The sequence below is a fragment of the Genypterus blacodes genome, unplaced genomic scaffold (genome assembly GCF_046128005.1).
Source record: "Genypterus blacodes isolate CSIRO-AG114 ecotype Tasmania unplaced genomic scaffold, CSIRO-AGI_Gbla_v1 ptg000030l_1, whole genome shotgun sequence".
NCBI classification, from domain to species: Eukaryota; Metazoa; Chordata; class Actinopteri; order Ophidiiformes; family Ophidiidae; genus Genypterus; species Genypterus blacodes.
Genome location: NW_027466843.1, coordinates 620,055 through 644,186, shown reverse-complemented (window position 1 = coordinate 644,186; position 24,132 = coordinate 620,055). Strand labels below are relative to the sequence as shown.

The window sequence follows — 24,132 nt, the reverse complement described above, 5'->3', positions numbered from 1 at the left end:
TAAAATGAGTTAGTCGTAGGGAATATCAGCTTAGTTGCTGAATTTCTAAGCTCTGTTTTAATGCAAACATCCACCTCTCCTAACCTCCTCTGCCTTCTGAACTCCCTGCCTCTTATTTGGAGCGGTTGGGATAGAGAATTTGGCTATATGAACATGGTCTCCTGTGCTGCTGTGGTGGCTCACACCTCTGTGTTCTGTTTCTGTCCAACAGGCCATGTACCAGCTAGCTCCTGATGAGAAGAGGAGAGACTGTGGATTGAATGTTTTAGACACATACTTTAATAATGGGGTAAGACACACAGACACACACACACAAACTTGACAACAGGTTTTACTGATGGGGGTATAGTGGTTTCAAAGCAACCAAAGCTTCTTCAGTTCGTAGTTTGTGGTCCGTAAACCAGTTCTTATCCTTTGGAGACTCGTTCACACCTTGGTTGGCATTTGATCAGTCCCATGGGAGAAATGTGACGGCCTTTGCAACTGAAAAAAAACAACTTTAAAAATGTCTTCCAACCTAAACAGCAATTGAAGTACTACGGTTACATTGGCTTAGCTTTTATGGACCAAATTCATCCTGTGATAATCATAAAAAAGATATCAATAGTAGATTACATCCCACTGCACAATATGAACAGGCTATTCTCACATCACAGTTGTGGGGTCCTAATTGCCGCGATAGTCCAGGTTCTAAATCCTTATTACATTATACTGACGCCTAGTGGTGATTACGAACATCATCACAACTACAAAATGTTTCTGAACACATCTAACAACATCAGGACACAATATGGCAGATTTTCCAAAATGCTGAGCCTGCGTCACACAGCCTCTATAGCAATAATCCAATCCAAATATAAGCTTGCATACTGTTTTTCCAAACACACCAAAACTGTGATATTCACTGTATATTGTTTGGATTTATGTATCATATGTCGTATCTGGACAGATATTTGCCATCAGTGTGTGAATATGACCATATAGCCACTTTATTAGCTACAGCTATACAGCCATGGGGAATCCAGTAGTTTTTGTTATGATTGTAATTAAAGATTGTGCTACATGTTCCGCTCCATTAAAAGACATTATTATTATTAGTCTGAATAATAGAAACACCTTCACTATGATCTAATTTGCAACAGCATTCAGGCTTGAAACCACAACAGACATGAATCAAAACCTCTCAGTGAGGCACTGTATCGTCATGGTTGTGCAGATATGGATGACAACCAGTGGATGATTTACTCTGAAGTGTGTGAACAGGACGTGATTCTGCTTTTATAGGAGTGCAGGAATGTGTGAACATCAGCGTAAACATTCTTGACATGGGTGACTAACATTATTGGCACCCTGATCCGTGCTCTGCTTTACTGCACACAGGATTGTGTACACGGAGACGTGTGAAATAATAACCATGTTGACATACATTATACAGAATGGAGTCTGACTGTTCTCTGTTCCTCTCTGTCTGCTCGTCTGTCTCTCTTTGTCTCTCTGTAACCTTCAAGTCGGCAGCCCACCTGCCAGACATACCTCAGGATGTGGTCGCTGGGTGCCGGGAGAGGCTGGAGCAGAGTCCGTGTAAGGAGCTCTTCAATGACTGCACCAAGTAGGTCTCCTCTACCTTGCCAACTTCGTCATCTCCACACATCAGGTCTCTTTTTGTGCTCTTGCTTACTGTGCAGCTACCTGCTACCCACAGCACCACAACACTCTGCTCTGTAGTGCAGAGCACCAATGGAATCCTGTTTCTTCTGTTTAAGTTTGCGTGTTTGTAGACCGGACATGTTAGACAGAGCACGCCCTGTCACTAGTGATGATGAGGCAGCTGGCACCTGGAGTGTAGTCTCTCACACACACACACACACACACACACACACACACACACACACACACACACACACACACACACACACACACACACACACACACACACGTACGCACAGTGGAGGCGAATGAAAAAGAGCAGTGGGCAGAGAGAGCATCCGGATGGTTGGCATGAGAACAACAGCCACCTCAGTGTTCCCCGTACACACTCTCTCTTACACACAAACACAGGTTTACACACACAAACACGCACACACACACACACACAGTCCTGCAGGTGTTTCTGCTTCCTGCTTTGAGAGCCAGGAGAAGCAAACAGGCTGGGGATTATTACCCCAAATGTTCTTATTGCACAAAAACCCATTTACACACATGCGCACACCTCAACTTAGTTTTGCATTAGGCCTGTTATTTAACTCTGTCACAGTTAGTCTCTGTCTCTGCAGGATAGGTTTGTTACGTACACGGAAAGCTGAATATTAGATATACAATAATTACAGGGAACAGGGAAATCAGAGAGTCCAGCTTACTAAGCATCTAAGTCAACCAACCCATGTTTTCTAAATTCTGTGAAAAGGTTGATTTTCTGTCAGACCCAAACTCTTAAGCCACACAGACAGGATGTTTTAGAGTTAGAAATGTTACAACCGTTGCCTGGTGAGCCTCAACTTCCCTGGGAAATACAGGAATCTGCTTGGAGGAATTTAAGAGAAGAGGGGACAACATTTAGGAATACTCACCGTAAACATTGCATACATTGAGACGAGAGAGAGAGACAGCGAGAAACGAGAAGGCTTTTTTTAGTTTGAGAAGTGGCCCTCTGCAGATTGGAGTGAGTGTGTGTGTGTGTGTGTGTGTAAACAGACACAAGCACAGAGGGAGGATGAACTGGACATGGTTGGCAGTTTGTGTTTGACTGAAGATGGGAAAATCAGTGGTTGAACACAACCCAAACACACACACACACACACCCTGCTGCCTTTTTTCTTTGGCATCTCAGGTCATGGTCTGTTGGATCCATTTCCTTCTTTTCTCTATTTTAACACCTCTGAAAAGGACACAGAGGAGGCAGAGAAATGCAGAGAAATGGTGTGAGAGTGAAAAAGACCACAGCGCTGGAACGTTGAAGTGTCCCGCTTTGCGACGTACGAAGCTCTACATCCTTCCTTTCAAACTCGCACTTGTCCGGCGGATAAATGAAAGTGGAGCGAAAAATAAATAAGAACGGGTGACGGTGATGAGCGTAGGAAAGAGGCTGTTTGGCAGAGTGTATACACACAACGACACAGCGGCGTGTCATCGGCGAGTTTGTTAGTTCAGATGCTTTTTGAATGGAATTCCTTTTCACATTAGGCCATCACTTCTTCCACTATCATCGCTATTAATATGATGTTGCATTTTGATGATTTTTCCAAAAGTCCAGTACGTAATCCTCACCAAAGGGTTGTTTCCTTCTTCCCCCGCCCCTCCCAGAGGCAAAGCCCATAGGAAAGCGTGGTGCTACACGTGGAAACATGACCAGTTGGCAAAGACACATAATGTATTAGCTCACTCATGGATTTTCTTCTGCTGCAGTGGAACATGTCGTTATGTCATACGGAGAGTAGAGCGTGGCCGTGCAATACTCGTGTGTCATGGTGCTGTGTGCATCTCACGCTCTGTTCCTTTCCTCTCCCTCTCCTTCCTTGTAACAAAAGCCATATTGTGGCCGTGTTTATTTCTGCTCCCAGCGGTGTCTGTCTCAGGCTCCACTCCAAGCCAGGCACTGCTCGCCTCCTGCCTTTCTGGGGCCAGTTTTGTCTTGTAAAGCATAGTTAAGTCTATTGACCTGACCGCCGAACACCGAGGAGAGCCTGTTTTGAGAAAACGTTAGTCATTTAGACCACAGTTTAAGGACAAAAGTCCGTCTTGGGAAGGGAAAACTGCAGTGAGGTTTAAGTAAACATGATTTGCTCTGAGCAGAAACGACAGACCTGTACTTTGCATGTGATGCAAGTGACTTTCAATTTAAGTCTAGTACATGTTATTCGAATACAAACCTCTGTGAGCTTGAGAGCCAACAGTCCACATCTCATGTTAGTACAGAGAGACTGTGGAATAATATGGGACATTCCAGAAAGATGGGTTTATTTCATATCTAAAGCAAGTAGGTCTTTTGTTACCTCATCTACCTCAGTGATCAAGTAACTTAAAGAAAATGAACTTTGAAACATAATGTCAACTTCTGTCACACCAGTACGGAGATCCAGCACAGTTTAATGGCTTCATGTTCTATCTCCATTCCGCCATTGTTTCTTTCACTCGTGTAACTTTCTAAAATGCGCATTTCTAAATTGTGGATCTCTACGCATTGTCACCATGTTATAATATTTTAATGGATTTGTATGGTTCTTAATACAAATTCAGGTGCAGATTGTTAAGCTCCTATGATATGTTTGTCTAAATGGTACGATACATTTTGCGTCGCTCTCATGTGGACCCTGGAAGGAGAACATCTTAAGTCTCCTTCTTAGTTTTCTGTTTTGTTGAATAACTCGTTTAATACTTGCAGCAAGTAACATGTTATTGCTGCTACTTGTTTGACCTGTCTCATGACGCATGATCAGGACCAGTTGACCTGCTTACTCCAATTACAAGACTTTATATAATATATATATATACTGTAATTAAAAGGCTTTATAAGAAGCTTTTCAAGAGGTTGGAAAATGTTTTGCTCATCTGGATCATTTTCTGAGGTAGAACTCAGTTTGCTCCGTAGAGTTCAGTTCATTCGTGTTCGGTACGACGGTGTTAAGGAGGACGCGCTGTTTTAGTCAAACAACATCTGCGGTCGAAGCAGTGAAAAGAGACCGTAAAAGAGGAGCTTGCGGGGTCATGTCAAAGAGGCGTGCTTCAACAACTCTCAGTGGAATGACAGTTGACGTATGGTTAGGAGAGGACGGGGCAGTGACCTTTCAAGCCCCCCCCCCCATCAAAGAACAGCGTATTGATGTGGGTGAGTGACAGTTACCTCCGCCCCTCACCTTAGGGCAGGAATGTTGTAAAGTTGAGGGTTGTTGGACGATTACATCTGTGTGTGTGACACAATCTGCATGTCAGTGAAGCGGGATTAAATCTCTTGCTGGATCAAGACCTGTTTCCCAGAATCCTTGGTGTCCTGTTGAGTGCCTGTTCAAAGGCATTTTTAATTTGTCACAGCAGTCTATCAGCACAGCTCCCATAAACATAGAAACTAATGCTAAAACTAGTGCCTTCATCCAAAAACAAGAGGTGTTGATTTACACACACACACACACACACGCGCGCGCACACACACACACACACACACACACACACACACACACACACACACACACACACACACACACACACACACACACACACTCATGAGAGAGTGTATTCTGTGTGCATATTTACAAGTAGTTACAGATGAATGATTTTGCACTCGCACAACTGGGCAAGTAATCATACCTGAGCTTGGTTTTGTAATAGGGGTAGGGGTGGAGGGGGGGATGTCACACTTAAGCAGATGCATTGTTAAATGACATTAAAATGTAACTCAGCACACTGTTCCTTCTCTCTCTCTCCCTCTAGGATAGTTCGTGATTATCTAAGTGGAGCTCCATTTTCCTCCTACCAGGAGTCCATGTACTTCTCTCGATTCCTGCAGTGGAAATGGTTGGAGAGGTGAGTACTAAGGACGGATTATACATTCACTAATGCCAACATGCAGACACTCACTTGAAAAAATGCAGTGAAATGTTTGATACACAGTCAGATTCCAAAGGAGGTGATTAGTTTGTTGTCGGTAAGGCGGATTGGAAAGTTTGCTAGATACTTTAACTGTAAAATACGGAAGTTGCTAGGGAAGTTTCCAGCTTCACAGGAAAGGGACCAAGTTGATTCGGTTGTGTCAAAATATTTTTGTCAAAATCGTTATTATATAGGACGAAACACAAACCTGACATGTTCTATTTATGTGAGACTACTTAAAATTTCAAGCTCCTTCCTTTTTTTTAGAAACTCAAATGCATTAAGTCGTACTTATTTTCCTACAGTTAATTCAGAAACACATTGGCCTTTCCAGGAAACAAGGGATGAATGTTCAGAAATGTTAGTCTAACCAAATTCCATCCAGATCTTCCCAGATGTGACCTACATTCACATCTTCAAGACTCACTACCATAAACTCGCTTTCATATAATTAGATAGTAAGCTTTGACACTCTGACTGCATTTAGTTTAAATTTGTCACTCTTTGCTCATCACTTTGTGTGTTATTATTGTCATCATAGTGGTATTATTATCAGTATAATTATAAGTAGTATTGATATTAGTAAGCCCTCTCATATATATGTAAATAACACATATTGAAAAGAGGCAACAACACAAATAAATATGTTCTATAGATCAAGCAAATTAACAATAGGAACAGCAGACATGTTACATTAAAGCACTTTGTTTAAATGTTAATTTAAAACACTTTAGGAACACAGATACTTTAACAGTATTTACAGTATAATACTTATAAAATACTGTTTATTTTAAGCTATAGACACTTATTAATAGCCAAGCCATTTGTTACCAAGACAGAGTCACTTCTGCCCCTCAGTGTTTCAGTTTGGCTGGTTAATAATTGATAATGTTTTGTATAATGACTGAAAATTGAAACAGGGTGGAAACAGCAGCCATCAGGCCAGATTAATAATATATTAGAGCATTACTGTGTCTGAGAGAATGACATAAGCCATTTGAGCTTTTCTGTCTCAAACTCTTTTGTCTCACTTGTTGTCTCTCTCTCTCTCTCTCTTTTTTTTTTCTCTCTTTCCATCTCTGCAGGCAACCAGTAACCAAAAATACCTTCAGACATTATAGAGTACTAGGAAAAGGTGGATTTGGCGAGGTGAGTGTCACTGTGATGGTTATCTTTAATATTTTTATTTAAGAAAGCATTTGACATGACAATAAGCATACAGTTATGGGACATTTTGGAGATAGGGGGGGCAAGAAAGAAGGAGAAAAAGGAAAGAAAAATGAGTTAGTACGCGGATGTGAGTTAATGACTGATACTCAGCCAACAAATTTGCGTTATTTTTGTAATGCAATTAGATTTTAATGACTTAAGTTGGAAGCTGGTTAACATTTAATGTACTGCTATTTATATCTCCATCTATACCAAGCTGAGAAATGAGTTGACACAGCGTTAATGTTTCCTCGCTGTTTGTTTTCCAGGTTTGTGCCTGCCAAGTACGTGCCACCGGTAAGATGTACGCCTGTAAAAAGCTGGAAAAGAAACGAGTGAAGAAAAGAAAAGGTGAAGCAATGGCACTAAACGAAAAACGCATTTTAGAAAAAGTTAACAGTAGTTTTGTAGTAAGTACTACCTTTTTATTATTCAACCTTTCAACAGAATTATTACTGTTTTGTGTGTTGTGTGAGCATGATCGCATGCATGTGTGAGAGCAGCGTTTGTTGTTTCTAAGACTGCCGGATACTCCAAACAAAACTGAGAAAGGCTGTTCTACACTTTTTTGCAACTCGAGGTTTGGTATCAAAACATCAAAACAATAGGAGGATGAGGTTGTGTTTTGTGGTTGAGGAGACACAGTTGGTTGAAATGAAAAAAGAGAAACAAATCAGTCACCTGACGTGGTTGTGCAACTGCAGCCACACATGCCAGAGCAATGGCACCCAAATCCACCACTTCAGTTTGGTCACTTTGCCTGTGTGAACATGCCAAATCAGATTTAGTTTGGAGCATACTGGCAGCCTTAAATCATTGCCGAGTATGTGCTTGAGATTGATTCAAAGTTGTTCTGTTGTCACAAACTCATTTTAAACAAATGTGCTTCTCTCTGTTACTGTCTCTCTCTCTCTCTCGCTCTCCCGCTCTCTCTCTCTCTGTCTCCCTTTCTCTCTTTCACAAACACATCAAGCACCCCCACACTGCTTGCTGTCCTATTTTGTCTGTGTTAATTAAATGACTAAGCTTTGCACAGCATTAGGATAACTCATGAAAAATTACTAAGAATTAATTCCCTTAAGTGTGAATTCTATTAAGGTTCATATAGATTCTTGTGAATGTCTCTCATTTCCTGATTTGTGGCCAAATTAGATAATAGCTGATATTATTTAGGCATGTAAGACCAGCAACATCAAGGCTTTTGGTGTATTTCTGTCCAAAGAAATACATAATCAAACAGCCTTTGCACTTGGGACTCAAAATTGAGAGTCAGTACATTTATGTGTACACTATATACTGGAATAAAGGCAAAGTACACAGAGTTAGATGTACATTATACATGGATGGAATCAATAGGATTCACCATATACAGTACTGTATGACTTGCTGCTTAATTGGTTTACATGCGGAAGTACGCCAGGTGAGGCAGTGCATACACAGATTGCTTACGAAACACGCAAGCCAGTGGCATATTTACATGCTTGACTAAATTGCAAAGGTCTGGTACATGAAAGGACACCAACAATATTAATAGTCTTTACGTGATGTTTGGACAGAAAAAAATCTATATTGTTGCTTTAATCAACTATTTTGAAAGTTAATGAATCATTTCTCTTGCAGCACTAAGCTGTGTTTGTGCCGTACTTGTCACTGCATCACAGGGGGGATTTGTACTTCATATTGCAGCCAAATGTATCCAAGTAAAAGTAGAGTACTGTCAAGGTGCAGATCAGCCAAAAAAATCAATTCCCTGCCAGTGTGCCACAAGTGGTGGCTCGCTGTGGGTTGATTTTCCCTAGGACTTTACAATAAATATAAACATATGGGTAAGCGTATGTTTTTTCAGCCCTGTAATATCAAACCTAAACAGTGTCCAGTCAGTGTACCAACATGTCTTCCATGCTGTTCTGAGGGGCCAAATTTTATAGCTGACATGTACGTTTCTACCTTTTAGGTACAGAACATCAGTGTACCTGTAATTAATTCTGAATTCCACATTAGCAATGCTTAGGTACATCTAAAACAAAGTGATCTGGCTTTAGTGCATTTGCTGTTACCACAAACTAGTCAAGAAGTACTCTGAGTGATTTCCAGTTTCTATTAATTCTGCTAATGTAAATAAATTGAGATGCTTTAATTGTAAACCTGACTGACTCTGCATGCTGACACACAGACTCAAACACTGTACAGCTGGAATCTGCATCTGTTTCCATTTCGTCTGAGTGGACCCACAAAAATTCTCAGGTGCAGGAAAGGGAAACTTAGCTTTGGCTCACTGTCACTTTTGGCTAAAAAAATAATTGTTCTAAAGACAAGAAAATTACAGTAAGTGATCATTTAACATTCTTGGAACAATGCAAGGAGAGGCTGTAGGGTGTTTACAGGTCTGTGTGCAGTGTGTCCTGTATAGTAAGTTGCGCACAGTGACTGTTCTTCATTAGACTGTGACGGTAGTTTTAAAATTGTATTAGGTGTACGATTCCTTGTTTTCTGATGCAGCATGAGTTATGTTGCATGTCCTTGTTTTGAGTGAGTCATTGTTCAAGCTTGTGTATGGGCATGCGTGTGCGTGCGCGTGCACACACAGGCTGGAGTGGGCTTGTTACAGAACCTCAGACTCGCAGCTCTTGTCACCTGGGATTGTCGTGCGTGTGCGTGCGTGCGTGTGTGTGCGTGTGTGTGTGTGTGTTCATTCTCTGTGCTGCAGGCAGAACTGATGACTCTTCATGTGCCTCTCTACCTACAAGAGCAGCTCTGTTGCCTAGCAACATTGGCCAAACAGCAGTAGCAAGGAGAAGAGTCAAGTACTCTCTCAATCCCTCTTTTCTCTCTCTCGTTATTCTTCTGTACCTTTTCCTAATCAGCATTCTCTAACTTTATCTACAGTACACCATCAGCTTCTCACCAATACCCAAGCAAATGTATCTGCTCTGTGTGCTCGCATGCACATGTGTGTGGGAGGAGGCCCTTAGTAACACACTATGAAATTAAACTTAATTGTCAAAATAAACCCATTTTCTCAGATACGTGTATCTGTACAATAGTATAACATAGTTTGTCAAAATACTTTAAAACTAGAAGGCACAAAGCTTGCCAAGGCTGAATAGTTCTTCCCTTTACTATTCCTCACAATTATGAAATTTAACTGGTAATTGATTAGACCTGGACCTGACCTGGATCCCCTCACTCAGTAACTAAATAGATGGTATATTAGTAATGAAAGGTATATTTAAGTTTAGGTACGATATATATATAAAAAAAGAAAGATTAAAGTTTTGTTGGCTTGATCTAGGTCCATACATATAAAATTTCAACAATTGACTCAAAGCTGTAGGAAGAGAGAGAAAACTGTTTCACTAGAAAAAATGGCAAACATGACTGAAAACACAACATCCTTGACAAATGTAATACAATTTGGCTTTATGATCAATGTGATGTACCAGTAAGTAGAAACAAATCAATTTAAAGGGATTTTCACCGAGAACTCTGTTTCCCAATGCAAAAAGATTCACCAGACATCATTGTAAATGAGTTTCTGTTGCAGCAAAGACAACTCAGAATATATTTCCATTTAAAGAAAATGATGGAGAGAAATGGAGAGAAAAGATCAGAAAATTGATAGTTTTGCTTGATCCTCAAAGTACTTAATAGACCAAGAAATTATGTAATTCTAAAAATAAAGAAGGACATGAACTCATTTATTTTAATAAGATATAAAAAAAAATAATGTAATCATTTGGCTCAAGGATTTGAAGATTTTTACAGCCAACCTACCTTTGTGGTCTTCTTTTGGTTGTTTGGTTATGTTTGTTAATGGGCTGTTGTTGATTGGGATGGCTATTATTACAAATGGCTACCAGTGGATCAATAAGTTTGAGCTCATTTTCTCACTTCCTGTCGTTCCACTCATCTAATGGCAGAGAAAACAAACGGATCAAATGGCTGGGTGCACTTTCATCAAGCACTCAACCATAGCACTTTGTTGTCTTAAAGCAGCATTCTGTAAGACTGAGTGGGTGCAATTCCAGAAATAATCGATCAACTCCTTCCTGCCCCTTCCTACCTTGTTGCACCCCATTCCTGCCACCACAAGAATATGAGATATGATGGATATATTTTTGGGGGTCATGGTTTTTCTTCAAATTTGATTCCAAATACCAGTAGGAGTCACTGTTTTAGTTTCCTCAGAGATGGTCCATGGTTAGGGTTAGAAATTTTGAAAACCACTGGCACCACTGGGTTTGATACTTTATGTTATTTTAAAGCATTTAGAAATGTAGATTTCAACAGCAAACACAGTATGACATGCAGTCCTGCTGACTTTCAATGGGCCTGTCCATTGCTAATGAATATACATGATCTTTGGAGACCTGCAAAAAACTGTTTGCTTTGGCTGGTACTGTTTATATATGTATTTGTTTAGGTTTATGTGTGTTGTGTGTATGTGTATGTTGTACGTTTGGCCCATAAGAATTTTCCCATCCCCTCTTGTAGTGCTTTTCTGACTATATAGCAGATGGGAGTCTTCCTTATGGCAGCAACATCCTGTTTGTATACAAAATCGCACACATGCACACTACACCCTATGTGTCACTGGCCAAAGGGGAGAGAGAAAGGAGGGGAGGGGAGGAAGCCAGTGGGAATGAAGGGGAAAAGAGAGATGGATGATGGGATTAGAGGGGAAGGACAGGACACAGTGGAGCAAGGAGTAGTAAAGTAGTTGCTGTTTTTCTCTATTTGTGATCAATCTTTCTTTCCTTTGTAATGCTTTGTTAACATTCTTGACATTCCACTTGGAATAATGGATGATTATTTTGCGACCAAATTAAACAACTCCTGTGAGTCGCTCTGTTTCTTACCAAGCCCCTCACGCCCTTGTCCGTTCACATTGCCTTTTTTTGTTCCTTATTAACTGATCCTGCACCTTCCTCAACGCTTCTTCCCCAACATGTCTCCCTCTCCAGGTTAGTCTAGCCTATGCCTATGAGACGAAGGATGCGCTGTGCCTGGTGTTGACCATTATGAATGGTGGAGACTTAAAGTTCCACATCTATAACATGGGCAACTCCGGCTTCGACGAGCAGCGGGCCATCTTCTATGCTGCTGAGATCTGCTGTGGTCTCGAAGACTTGCACCGGGAGAGGATAGTCTACAGGTTAGGCCACATGAATGTCAGGATTTCAGCCAATACAAATGGAGAATTAACTTAATATGATTAAGACAATCTTATTGTGAGACTATGAATGTATTTGTTGGGGAATAGAGTCATGAATGATAGTTTGCACATTTTGGATATAGAGGATAGTAATACTTAACTCAGCAATCATCTGTGTTATGATTGCACATTAGTATAGTACCATGTTGGATAGTAACATGTTAAGAGAATTTTCAGGGAGTTTATTTGGGTAAATCGCCAGAACCAATGTTGTGCTGCTGTGGCAAAGCCTACCAATCATCTGTCTAAAAGAAATCATAAAAATTATGTTGGACTGTTTATCCCAGGTCTGGTGTCATAAAAAGAGATATATGAGAGTGTTTGCGGTAGCGGGACTGTGGAACGAGCGCAGATAGCCAGTGCTGGATGATGAAGTGTGAGCGGATATAACTAAGGTGTAATGCACCTGTCATGCAAATGGAGCCGAGGAATTTTACTAAGATAAACACCAGTGTTCCCAGAAAACGCATGTTCACATACACGCATAATCTCACACAGTGTTGGTTGATCTGTGTGGAGTGGATTACACAACACAGATGTGAGGATCTCATTACGGTCCCTGTTTATATCATATGAAGTAGAACTTTAGTGGTAGGGTAGTGGTGATTCTGGACATCTTGTGTTCCATCTGTCCCTGGTAAAGCTCTGCCTACTGGGTCCTAACCTGCGATGCTTGTAGCCATGTGATATTTCAGCCAATTAGGGCCAGGAGAAGTATCAGAAATTGAAATGAAAACTAAAAACGACAAAAGGTAGTACAGAAGGTTTATAGTGCGTTTGGTGTGCTCGGACATGTTTACCAGCCTGTTCTTTCGTCTTTTAAATACACTGCTGCCTTCAATCAAATAGTCCAGATCTAAATGTTGGCTACCTTCACATGCATACACTAGTCCGGCTCCTCAGGTCAGTTGTCCTTTTAAGACACAAGACCCAACCAACATTTTCCCATGAGCTGTGTTCATCAGTAGTCCATTATAATCCCTTTTACATGTAGGCTACACATACTGATCCCATTCCACTTGCTGCAGCCCTTGCTCATGTACCCACAGCCTGCAGTCTTTGCATTGCATCATTTGGGCCGTATAAATATTTCAAAATGCCCATTTCCTGCAAGATAATGGAGATTTCCTCCTCTCCAAAAGTGCAGTGTGATTCTCTCAAGTTCACTTGCGTTTAGCTGGTTACTACAGTCAGATTTGGCTAGCTGCTAGCGCCCTTGCTAGTTGGGTTAAAGGTTCAAGCAATGGCAGAAGTTAATGTTTACGGTGGATGTTCTTACCAAACATTTGGTATCAGAAAGTGCTGCCAATTGTCACGGAAACTCCAATTGTTGTTCAGTATGGACCTTTAACACCTCTGTTAGCCAGACGCAGCTTCATGATCATATTTTGGTCTGACTAATGGTCTTGGACTAATATTGGACCATTGCTGTGCATGTAAACATAGCTATTTCTACAGCTATTGTGGCAAATACACTTAACCAACTAGGTGAAGGTGTTCACATAAACATTTGTTTTGAGGAGGGATTTTCTGGGGCTTAGAGTTCAGTTGCAACACTGGAAAACAAAGTGGCCCTGCCAGTGTGTAATGGCATAAAGCAAATAAAGATATGTGTGCTGATAAAACCATCTATTAATCAACATGGAAAGCCAGGGAAGCCAGTGAGTGATGTGCAGTAGAACAGAAAACACAGCTAATAAAAGGCTGTATGAAATGTCAATAAAATGACAAGTTAATAATGAATGCAAATATTTATTCAGGCTTTTATTGTTATGTGCTTGTTCTCAAATAGGAGTTCTATTTTTGTACAGACAGGAAATCAGACTTACAGCTGCTTAATGTTTCTTTTTTTCCATCAGGGATTTGAAACCTGAAAACATCCTTCTTGATGACCGTGGTAAGTTCTCGTTCTCATGTCTCCCTTCTGACGCATATGCCCTCTCTTTTATCATCCAGTCTGTTGCTGTTTAGAGAATTCTCTTCCAGATTTCTTCCTACCTCTTTTTCCTTGTCATGAGTATATGTGTCTCACATATGATCAGGGTGGAAATAAACAGAATTGTCCGTGCACTGTGGCTCTGATTTTTCCACTTCTTTTTTCCTCAATTCACTGAAATACACTGTAGATAACAAGTTAAAAGGTTAGGTGTAATTTTTGGTATGATAACAATATGAAATTGTCATCATTTAATGCTACTTAAATAAATTAATCCTAGTCTCTTGTGTTCAGGACACATCCGCATTTCTGACCTGGGCCTTGCTGTCCAGATTCCAGAAGGAGAGACGATACGAGGGAGAGTGGGCACTGTGGGATACATGGGTAAGACACATTGATAACATTTTACAACTATCTGACACGGCCCTGCACCTCCTCTTCTTGTCAAACCTCCTCTTCCGTGGTTTTTCATTTAAAAACACAGCTCCAGAGGTGATACAGAATGAAAGCTACACCTTCAGCCCAGACTGGTGGGGGTTAGGCTGCCTGATCTTTGAGATGATCCAGGGCCAGTCACCTTTCCGCAAGCGCAAGGAACGCGTCAAGCGGGAGGAGGTGGACAGGCGAGTGCGCGAGGACCAGGAGGAATACTCTGATAAGTTCTCTGAGGAGGCTAAGGACATCTGCAGACAGGTGAGGATGAAGAGGAGGAGTAAGGCGATGGATGGGGATGACAATGTTACTGGAAAGTCTCTTTAATGAACAAGGGAGTATTTGGGCACATTTTATGTCTGGTGAAATAATATTAGTAGTAACTCTCACTCTCATAGGAAAAGCAAAAACAGACATGTGATACATTGAAGCTTGACATGTAAAATAGTACTTAAAGCAGCATGTTTTCACTCAACTGCACCAACAGAGAGTTTTTTTTCCACAGTAAAGCATTGTAGAGGTTTCTAAGTAGGCTCTAAAATGAAAATAAGCCTGGAAATGTCTATTATGTCCTCCCTTTAAAGTCTCTGTATATGAGATTAGTTGTAATGCAAGTACATAGCTCGAAATGTCCCTCCACAACCTCAGTCCTCTCAGCCCTCCCTCCCTGAGTGTTTTGTCCAAGAGGGAGTCACTGAGCTATGCTCCCGAGCAGAGGGGGGGACGGGACGTTTATTTGTGTGACGCGGTGGAACATTCTGACCTGAGGTTCAGCAGATTCAAAGACTCCCCTGGGAGAGGGCGCGCTAGGCTAGTGGGGAGAAGAAAGGTTTAAACGGCAAGAAAGGGGAGGAAGATAATAAAAGTAAGGGAGAGGAAGGGGGAAGGAAAAAACTCTTGAGATGGCTATTACAGCAACCAAAAATAAACAAGTGATCCGAGTTGTCAGGAGCGGAGAGTGTCGGTGTGAGTGAGTCCTCTTTGAAGCAGGGATTAAATTGGACAGGAGTTGCGCAAGAATGAGAAAACAGAAAAACCAGAGTGGGGAGAGTGGGAAGTGTGGAGAACAAATGAAAAGCTATCAATTTGTTGACTGCGCAAGCATTCACAGGGCTTGTCAGAGTGCCCACTAGTGGCCGAATCACAGCAAAGCACACATCCACTGGATAAGCCTGCTGTACGTGGTGTGCTGGTACCATCATGCAGAAGCGCTCTTGGATGGAGAGTTGGTGCACTTTGACAGTTTGTTTGATGTGTAATTTACATTAATATTTATGAGATTAAACATGGTCACATGCACACAGAACAGATTTGAATGCTGTTTGGACATAAGTGTCAAGACCTATTCAGTATCGCTTACATATACATTTGGTTTATGTTCTAACGTGTGTTTATGTTCTTTAACCTGCTGAAGCTGTTTGAACTCATGTACTCAAGCGATGTCATCAAGTAGTATTCTGGCATTTTACTGAAGTTATAGTTTTATTTAGTGAAGGGCATTAACCCTCTAAAATGCTCCACCTCATACTCCTCTTACTCTTTCTTTGCCTTTTGAAGTGTTTAAACCACTTTTGCCCCTTCTTTTTGCTGCTGTGTGTCAGCTTCTGGCCAAGGATCCCAAGGAGCGCCTGGGTTGTCAAGGTCGTGGGGCCATTGAGGTGAAGCAGCATCCCATCTTCAGAAGCATCAACTTCAAGCGACTGGAGGCCAACATGTTGGACCCCCCCTTCAGCCCTGATGTAAGCACACACACACACACACACACACACACACACACACACACACACACACACACACACACACACACACACTCGTGCTGTTGCACTGTAGTCTGAAACCTCAGTGAGCTGCAAATCAGCATACAGGAAATACCATTGTCACAAATAAACAAACACTTCCAGTATAAGTAAACTATCATGGGAGCCAGTAGGGGTGGACAGAGCTGAACGAGTAAAGCAACAGGCACATGAGATGATCAAATGTACCTTGTGAAATATTAGATTCTTAACCTCTCTCTCTCCTTCACTCCCTCCCTCCTTCCCTTGCTCCCTCGCTCTCTCCCTCTTTCAGCCACGGGCCGTGTATTGTAAAGACGTCCTCGACATCGAGCAGTTCTCTACTGTCAAAGGCGTGAACCTTGACCCCACTGATGATGACTTTTACCATAAGTTTGTCACAGGCAGTGTCTCCATCCCTTGGCAGAATGAGGTACAACAGGCTCAGCACTTCCCCACCCTCCAAAAAATGATGTCATCGTTTGTAATGCCACAATAGACCAATACAGCTGGACAGAATTGATGATGAAAATTAATACATGTGTAAATGAAACATACCATCCTCTCATAGTTATGGGAAAATCATTAACAGCTACAAAAACACCTATTTTGACAGTTTGTGACTTATATTCAGTTATTTTAACAGTTTTGGCCATTGTTCATATGGGTTATGACAACATTTATTGAACAATATTTCCAGATTACAGGCTAACAGGGTAAAGAACATGAACACACGGGTCCAAACAAGCTCACAATTTAAACATACAGGCCAGTCTTAACTTCAACCACAGTAAACACATGCATTACTTTTAGTTTTCTCCTTTGAGTGAATGTGTATGAAACACTTAGTGAAGCTGTTAATGGTGTATAAGTGCCAATCAATCTCAAATGTGACGGGCTATATAAATGCTTCTCCGTTCTTTTAGATGATCGAGATGGAGTGCTTCAAAGAAATCAATGTCTATGAGACTGACGGGACACTTTCCGCAGACCTGGATGTGAACCGGCCCAATCCTCCACCAAAGAGAGGCTTCTTCTACCGCCTGTTCAGAAGAGAGGCAAGTGCTAGTGCTCCGGCAACTGTCCGAGGGGGTGGGGGCTAAGGTACTTCCTCTCTTCCTTCCTTCCTTCCTTCCTTGCTCCGTTTTTATTAGGCCTTGTCCAAAGTCAACATGGTGAAGCATTACTCCCGAACCCTTGTGAACTTTTGGAGATCATGAGATGGCGCGAACAAATGTCCCCGTTGTCTCCAGTTGTAGTGAAAAAGAGGGTTTAGGGCCCTCAGAATAAGGCCGCTCTGTCTTTTTTTTTCTCTTTGCAGGATTGAAAATTCTGGCCTTTAGTCATCGGTCTTTTCTCTCCCTCTTCTTGTAGTTGTTTTCTTCTCACTTTGTGTCAAAGGGTCAAACATGGGTTATCTTTAGCTGTGAAATTTTTAAGGCTGCAGTACAACATTGTAAATGTTCCAACAAACTACTCAACTGAACATTTCCAGTATCATGGGTTCATGGATGCTTAAAGACCATCCTGGTGTTATATATTCTTTGTTACAAAACCTTTTTTTTCCCCCTAACGTTTCTTAAATTACTTGCGGTCGTGTTGCTCTTCTCACTCGCCTCAAGTCAGTAACTGTGTTTGAATGTGGGATACCGCCTTTGGCACCACAGCAATACTTCCTGTGATGTGGTTGAGCCTCGGTCAGAGCGTCGGAGGAATGAGACACCATCATGAGAAATCTGGACCTTCAGTTGATGAAAGTTGCTGATGATATATCCTCATCTTTGGCTGTTCCTAGGTCTGTTTTAAGAGCGGTCACAGTGATGACGAGAACGAAGAGCCCTCGCGACTTTAAACCACTCCCTCCCTCTGCCGCTGATCTTCACCACAAACTCCAACCGAGCGAAAATCTTAGGAACTCAGTGAATGTTGACCTGTATTTATGAGCTGTATTAAAAGTGTATTATAATTAAAGAAAAAAGTATGAGTTTAAAGATTTTGTACATTTGTACTTGAATTTATGTCTAGATGTATATTTTCACTAAAGGTTGTATTGTACAAAAAGCCATAAAAGTACCACTTGAATGCATACATTACATTTTTATTTCCTTTTTTTCTTTTGGAATGAGTATGGATAATGTGTAGTGGGGAGATTTTTTAAGAAGCACAGTACCAGTAGTCTTTTTATTTTTTTCAATGTAGCATAAGGCCTAATTTGTTATGTGCTGTATGTTTGTTGTTAATGACTTGGCCCATGTGATGTGTTGTTAGCACATTAAGCCCACCCAGGCTCAAACTAACCCATAGCATCTGTTCCCCTGCAAGGCTCAGGTAGATCTGAATGAAGTGCATGGATCCAAGTATGTTTCTCAGATCTGCACCTGCTACATAGATTTAAGATGACTAATTTGGTTTGGAACATCACAATAATCTGATAATCCTCCCCTCAGATAGATTGCACTGGACTTGTATGTACAGTAAGGATGGCAGGTATTGTTGCCAGGCTGGCATGTTTAGTAACTGGCATAAGGAAACTGTCTTATTGGTGCCTGTATCGACTTCATTCTTGCAGACCTGTTTATTTCTGACAATCTTTCAGTCAGCCTGTGCATACAAGTATCCTACAAATAAAAAGGAAACATTTTTTAGGCCTTTTGTGATGAATTCCTGGACTTCCACATACTCTGAATGTTTCAGTTGCCAGGCGGTGTATCCTTTGGGGGTACAGTTCCTAAGTAAATGTTTGTTACATGTTCAGGCAGGCAGAATAGATTCTTATATTTCCCATGTGTCCAATTAATGCAAACCTTACAAAAAATAAATGAAAATGTAGAGATAACGATTAGAGATCTGACCTGCAGCCAACACTACATACTTCCACTGATTCAGATGTTTGTCTACGTTATTCTTGGCACTGAGTTAACACCCAGCCTGTGCTTGTTAACTAGCATGATATATGTTGACAACAAATCCTTCTAGTAGATCTCCATATCTTATATCTGTGGCTTAAACTGTGTTTGTGTCAGAGAAAAACACAGTTGTAAATGGTAATACTGCCCACCATTTAGTACAACTTCAAAACCTTTTATGTTGCTGTCTTCTAGAATGATATGACACAGTGGTGTGTAGACCGAGAGAGGGAGTAGGAAAGGGTTTAAAATACCATCAACTACACACAAGAACACTCTACCACTTGCAGAACCACAGTTTTTGTGCACTTGTGTCCTCCCCAAATTAACAAGTCAACAACAATAACAAGTCAGAATCAAAGAGATTCTCTGTACATTTCCCAAATCAAAGGTGATATAAAAATGAATTGTGTTCACTATTTGTGTTTGTCCTCACTGGCATTTCAGAAACATTTTGAGTTAGAATTTAGCATTTGAGGCAGATGCCATTTACTCCCCATCACCTGTTTTAATGCTGTGAATACCCAGTCAGGACATGTTGGCTTTGTGTGTGTATATTACACTGTATTGATATACATCTTTTGTTAAATCTAAGAAATTGAAGTAAATGTAATGTACTATCCAAATTAGCTATACCTTTGTGGAATCATTTAGCATACAGCTACCTAAATGGCTAATTTATTTTGATTCTACAGATTTTTTCACATCATTAATCAAATTGTCCACACGGTAGTTCAGTGGTATGTAGAGAGACTTTATTATATTCGACTAACTTTCACATAAACAAACCAAGATTACAAACATTTGACAAGGTACGGATATAGCTCCCCATGTTGTTGCCTGATTTGGTGAGTTAGCTTGTTCTTAAAATCGCCTCCTGTTGCACATTCCATCATCAAATCAGGAATCTAACACATGCATTTTGCTGTATCTGGCTTGTTGTCGCTTGAGTTTCTAAGTGTCTTTATATTTTTGTTGCTGTCTGGCACATTTTGAAGCTGAGTTTTCCTGCAAATGTAGATTTTAGCCTTTTAGCTCTTAGCCTCAAAAATCTTGTAAATTATGTATTTCTAACATGTAACTAAGCTCGAACACACACACACACGCTCACAGAGAAACTGTGTTTGCCAATCATATAGCAGTAAAGACAGTTATTTAGTTTCATTGCACTATGGTGTGTTTTGAAAATGACTATAGGAAGTGTCTAACTTTTGCCAATGATACCAAAAGCAACATTAATTAAATCATGCTTCTTATCTTAAGAATTTACTGAAGAAAGACTGATAGCCTTTATTGTATGTGCCAATTACCCAGTTAATTTATAATGCCCGCCTTTTTCAGCCTCTCTTTCCTTCCGTCCATTTGAGAGAATTCCTTCACATAAAGGAACTTTAAACAGCTCAACAGTTTTGAATGTCTGCACTAAGTGCATTGTAATGCCTGTTTAAAAAAAAAAGAAAATACATATGTTTTATTACTCAAGCATGTATCAGTTTGTAATACTTCAGGTTCCTTGTATGTATGTGTAAATGACAACCTTATAGTGCCAACATATCTCACTGGTATCTGAGGACAACTTTATAAATGGCAAGGTGACCAGCTGAGTTGGCCCTGTTTGAATACGTGACAAGTGTTCCTTTCTCCTACCTTCCATTAAGGTTACAATGGTGTGTCAGCCCCCCCGCCCAAAATCTGGAATGACACTCAGAGACATATAGAAGAAAGAGATCTTCAGTTCCTTGATGTCTGACTGATTCGAGTTTTGAGATAACCACAGATGCAGTCCTGGAGATTGTCCAGGCTTTAATCATCTGTCCAAACATGTCAGATCAGTGAGATTTCCAAGGAAGGGAGGGATGATGTTGATTATTGGTATTCAAATGGGGCCTTGGACTTGATTTTTCTTCTTTTTGTATGTGTACAGTCATGTCGTTCAACCACTGCAGTCATTGTTAATTCTTGTACAAGTTGTATCACTGGTTGTTGTACCATATCTGACATTTGTAATTATGAAATAATACACTGCCATTTGTATAAAAAATGCTGGTCTGCTGTCTTATTTGTGTCATGCTTCATTTGTTGTTTGAATAACTTAAAACTGATTGAAAGATGAGAATGAAAATGAGAAAACATTTTTAATTTGGACCAGATTTCTATCCGAAACCACATAAAACTGAGTATACTGGTGGTATATAAAAAGTTTCTAAAAGAAATCTGGCCGTCATTTCTAAATAAGTATGAAATGTCTGGTTTCCTTCTCTAGTCTCCCTCCATCCACTCTTCCCCGTCATCTGTGTGATTGACTGCAATGATCAAACTGGTCGAGTGTTACTTCAGTGTTACGTTTTCATCCTCACTCGTGTTCCTTAATGGTGAAAGCTACTGCGACACTATCGATGTGACACAAATCTGATTTAAAAACCCGGATTTCAGCGGTCCCGTGACAGCAACAATAACAACAATGGGGGGAAAAAAATTCTCAATCTCCCATTGGACAGGTCACCAGTCAATCACTGTAAAACCGCAGACCGATTGGCTGCCGGTGTCGCGTCCCTCCTTCTTATGTCGGACTGTCACATCACCCACTTCCTGGTGTGGATTGTCCGGGGGCGCACCGCTGCAAAGATGGCTCTTTATCACCCTGCACCTCGCTCACTTACGAATAACGCTGTCAAAGAATAAGGGGACAACTTTAGGCGGATAAGAAGACAGAGAGCTGGCGGTAGATGTCGCGAGCGGTGTTAGCACTCTCGTCGCACTACGCACCGCTTGCTCTCTCTCTCTCTCTCCGTGTGCTAACCTGTAGCCACAGTGCTAGCTAGCTCGCTTACATTGTAAATATTGGCTGGCCAAGCTAGCCTACTTACTGCTAGGTTGCTAAAATGGCTACCATGGAGAAACTGATGAAGGCCTTTGAGTCTCTCAAGTCATTCCAACAACAACAGGGACCACCGACCGCCGAGGAGCTTGTTCAGAGGCAGTAAGTTCGTTTCTGTTTACCGCTGTCTTGTCTAGCAGGCTCGTTGTCCGTGGGCTAGGTAAGCAGCTTAGCTCACTAGCTAAAGCTAATGCCCAAGGTAACATCAGGAAGCTAGCCGAGCTAACATATAAGCTAGCAACCTCAGTCCAAACTGCTATTTACAGCCCACCTGCTAGTCTAGAGTCCTTTGTTGCCAGTTATTGCACCACCACTTGGCAATCTTTCTCCTCCTGATGCAATCTTAAATATGTTCTGGTCAACTGCTCCACGGCGTAGCGGCACCATCTCTTATATTTAGGACTAAATGCTGACGCTCATGCACCTGCAGAAGGAGCAATTAAAAGGTCAAGGGTCTGTCTAACGTCCCTATATGATCGGTTGCTCTCCGAACCCCCGCGTGGTATTTTCAACGTCCTCAGTTACCCGACGTTTCACTTAGAATTGTGTCTAATACTCTTGCTTTTGACCCATGGACCAGGCGCTCAAAGATGGTAGCCTCTTGGAATGACGTCAGTGTCACCTTTCCATTCCCATAGCTTTCATTTCTTTTTCTGACTCTGCCTTATGTAGTTTGAACCTGCAAATAACATGATGGTATTCTTAGTTGTAATTATTTGGTTTTAATGCACATTAGGTCTCACAGTACAGGGTTAACCCAGGGGATTGTGCATTATTGTTGAACTACACACACGCAAACACAAATGGTGAAAGGATAAGGAAAATATGCTGTTAAACAATTTAGTTCTCAATGCACAATACATAAAAATGTATTGTCTTGTATTTCACAGAATTTTTTAGGAATCTCTGCTGCTCTGTTACAGTGCTGTGATAAATGTTAACTTTAAAAGAGTAAATTAGTCCAATATCTGTGCTTCTCCCTAAAGGCTTCTAGTTGTAGTGATGAAATTGTTGCACATCAATCAGTAGCTAAAGTTGTGGTCCTAGATCACACTATAAGATGCATCAACTGATGACCAATTTAGTGACCAAAGATGGCCTGCAACAAAATGTTTCACAGATTTAGGACCTGAATCTTTCAATGTGACGTCTCTGAACAAAATCCGTTGGATGACAAATTGTTTTTGTTTCATTCTGTCTTTGCTTGCCCTTGCCTTCCCTCCCTTCTTTTCTTGGTCCTTCTCCCCCTCCCTCAGGAAAAAGGAACAGGCTACAACAAAGAAGGACAGGGTGACCCACTGCCTAACAATATGTGAGAACATTGTGGCTCAGTCTTTGAGGTAAGCCTGCTTAATTCAACTATATATATATCTATATATGTTATAATGGACTCAACAGCGTGTTACTGTGGAAGGTTAAATGATGTCTTGACCTACAGTTGGGTCCAGCATTCGTTGAGCCTCTTCGAATCTGTTGAAGCAAATAATGGGGAAATCTCATTTCTTAATTTCACCTTCTTTGGATTTTCTAAACCCACACACTGCCTCTGAATCACATGGCGTTTTGCCTCTGCTATGTGAATCACACCGTACCTCCAACCTCTCCTCCAGTGCCACCATCAGGTCAAACTTTCTACTTGCACACAAAATATATCAAGATGTATTTGCACATGAAATTTACTTGGCAAATCTATGAAGTCCAGAGAAGTAACTGAATGGGCTTTCCTCACTTTGTCGGAATTTTATAAACTGAGGGTGAAGACTGATTTCTTGAGTACATTCATTTTTGTTTCTCAGTTCTGAGTTCTGTCTAGTATTGTTGTTGCTCATAATGGTTAGGGGTCCGTTGCTGCTGCCAATTTAGGATTCCGTGTATTGACCTGGCATGTTGTCTTAAGTAGTGTTGCGAGGAACAAGGATGCATTGCTAGAGATAGTTGTTTGCTTGGTGTCTATTACTGCTTCTGATGGCTTAGAGATTGTAAGCAGAAGTCACTTTAGAGCGAGCCGTGGTTTTCAATAATGACTTATCCCACAACATAAAACTAATCTGAAACTATCTAGCTGCTACTAGGCATACAAAACGGGTAACAATTTGAATATCATGTGGTTTGATGATGTTTGTGTATAACCTGTGAAATATATCTGCTGAAATTTTGAATGTGTGCTATGTGTAATGACACTTGTCTCATTTTTTGTCCCT

The 24,132-nt window shown here is 41.0% G+C and overlaps 2 protein-coding genes across 6 annotated transcripts in view; both read left to right on the top strand.

The window, feature by feature from the left end:
• grk4 (G protein-coupled receptor kinase 4) overlaps positions 1-19,518 on the top strand; it is a 36,996-nt gene extending 17,478 nt beyond the window's left edge. For 2 of the 3 annotated variants that reach the window (XM_076145306.1, XM_076145309.1), the window contains 13 exons: positions 212-289; positions 1,509-1,609; positions 5,422-5,514; positions 6,666-6,729; positions 7,059-7,199; positions 11,754-11,944; positions 13,864-13,901; positions 14,235-14,324; positions 14,425-14,633; positions 15,974-16,111; positions 16,443-16,580; positions 17,074-17,205; positions 17,943-19,518. In XM_076145306.1, the coding sequence (XP_076001421.1) occupies positions 212-289; positions 1,509-1,609; positions 5,422-5,514; positions 6,666-6,729; positions 7,059-7,199; positions 11,754-11,944; positions 13,864-13,901; positions 14,235-14,324; positions 14,425-14,633; positions 15,974-16,111; positions 16,443-16,580; positions 17,074-17,205; positions 17,943-17,999 (1,470 nt within the window). In that variant the 3' untranslated portion in view covers positions 18,000-19,518. Of the gene's footprint in view, positions 1-211; positions 290-1,508; positions 1,610-5,421; positions 5,515-6,665; positions 6,730-7,058; positions 7,200-11,753; positions 11,945-13,863; positions 13,902-14,234; positions 14,325-14,424; positions 14,634-15,973; positions 16,112-16,442; positions 16,581-17,073; positions 17,252-17,942 lie in introns of all 3 variants that reach the window. The other variant, XM_076145308.1, reaches the window with a different exon arrangement.
• Positions 19,519-21,629: 2,111 nt separating this feature from the next.
• The window catches only part of htt (huntingtin), a 31,460-nt gene continuing 28,957 nt past the window's right edge, over positions 21,630-24,132 (top strand). For all 3 annotated transcript variants that reach the window (XM_076145786.1, XM_076145785.1, XM_076145784.1), the window contains exons 1-2: positions 21,630-22,033; positions 23,188-23,271. In XM_076145786.1, the coding sequence (XP_076001901.1) occupies positions 21,936-22,033; positions 23,188-23,271 (182 nt within the window). In that variant the 5' untranslated portion in view covers positions 21,630-21,935. The remainder of the gene's footprint in view (positions 22,034-23,187; positions 23,272-24,132) is intronic.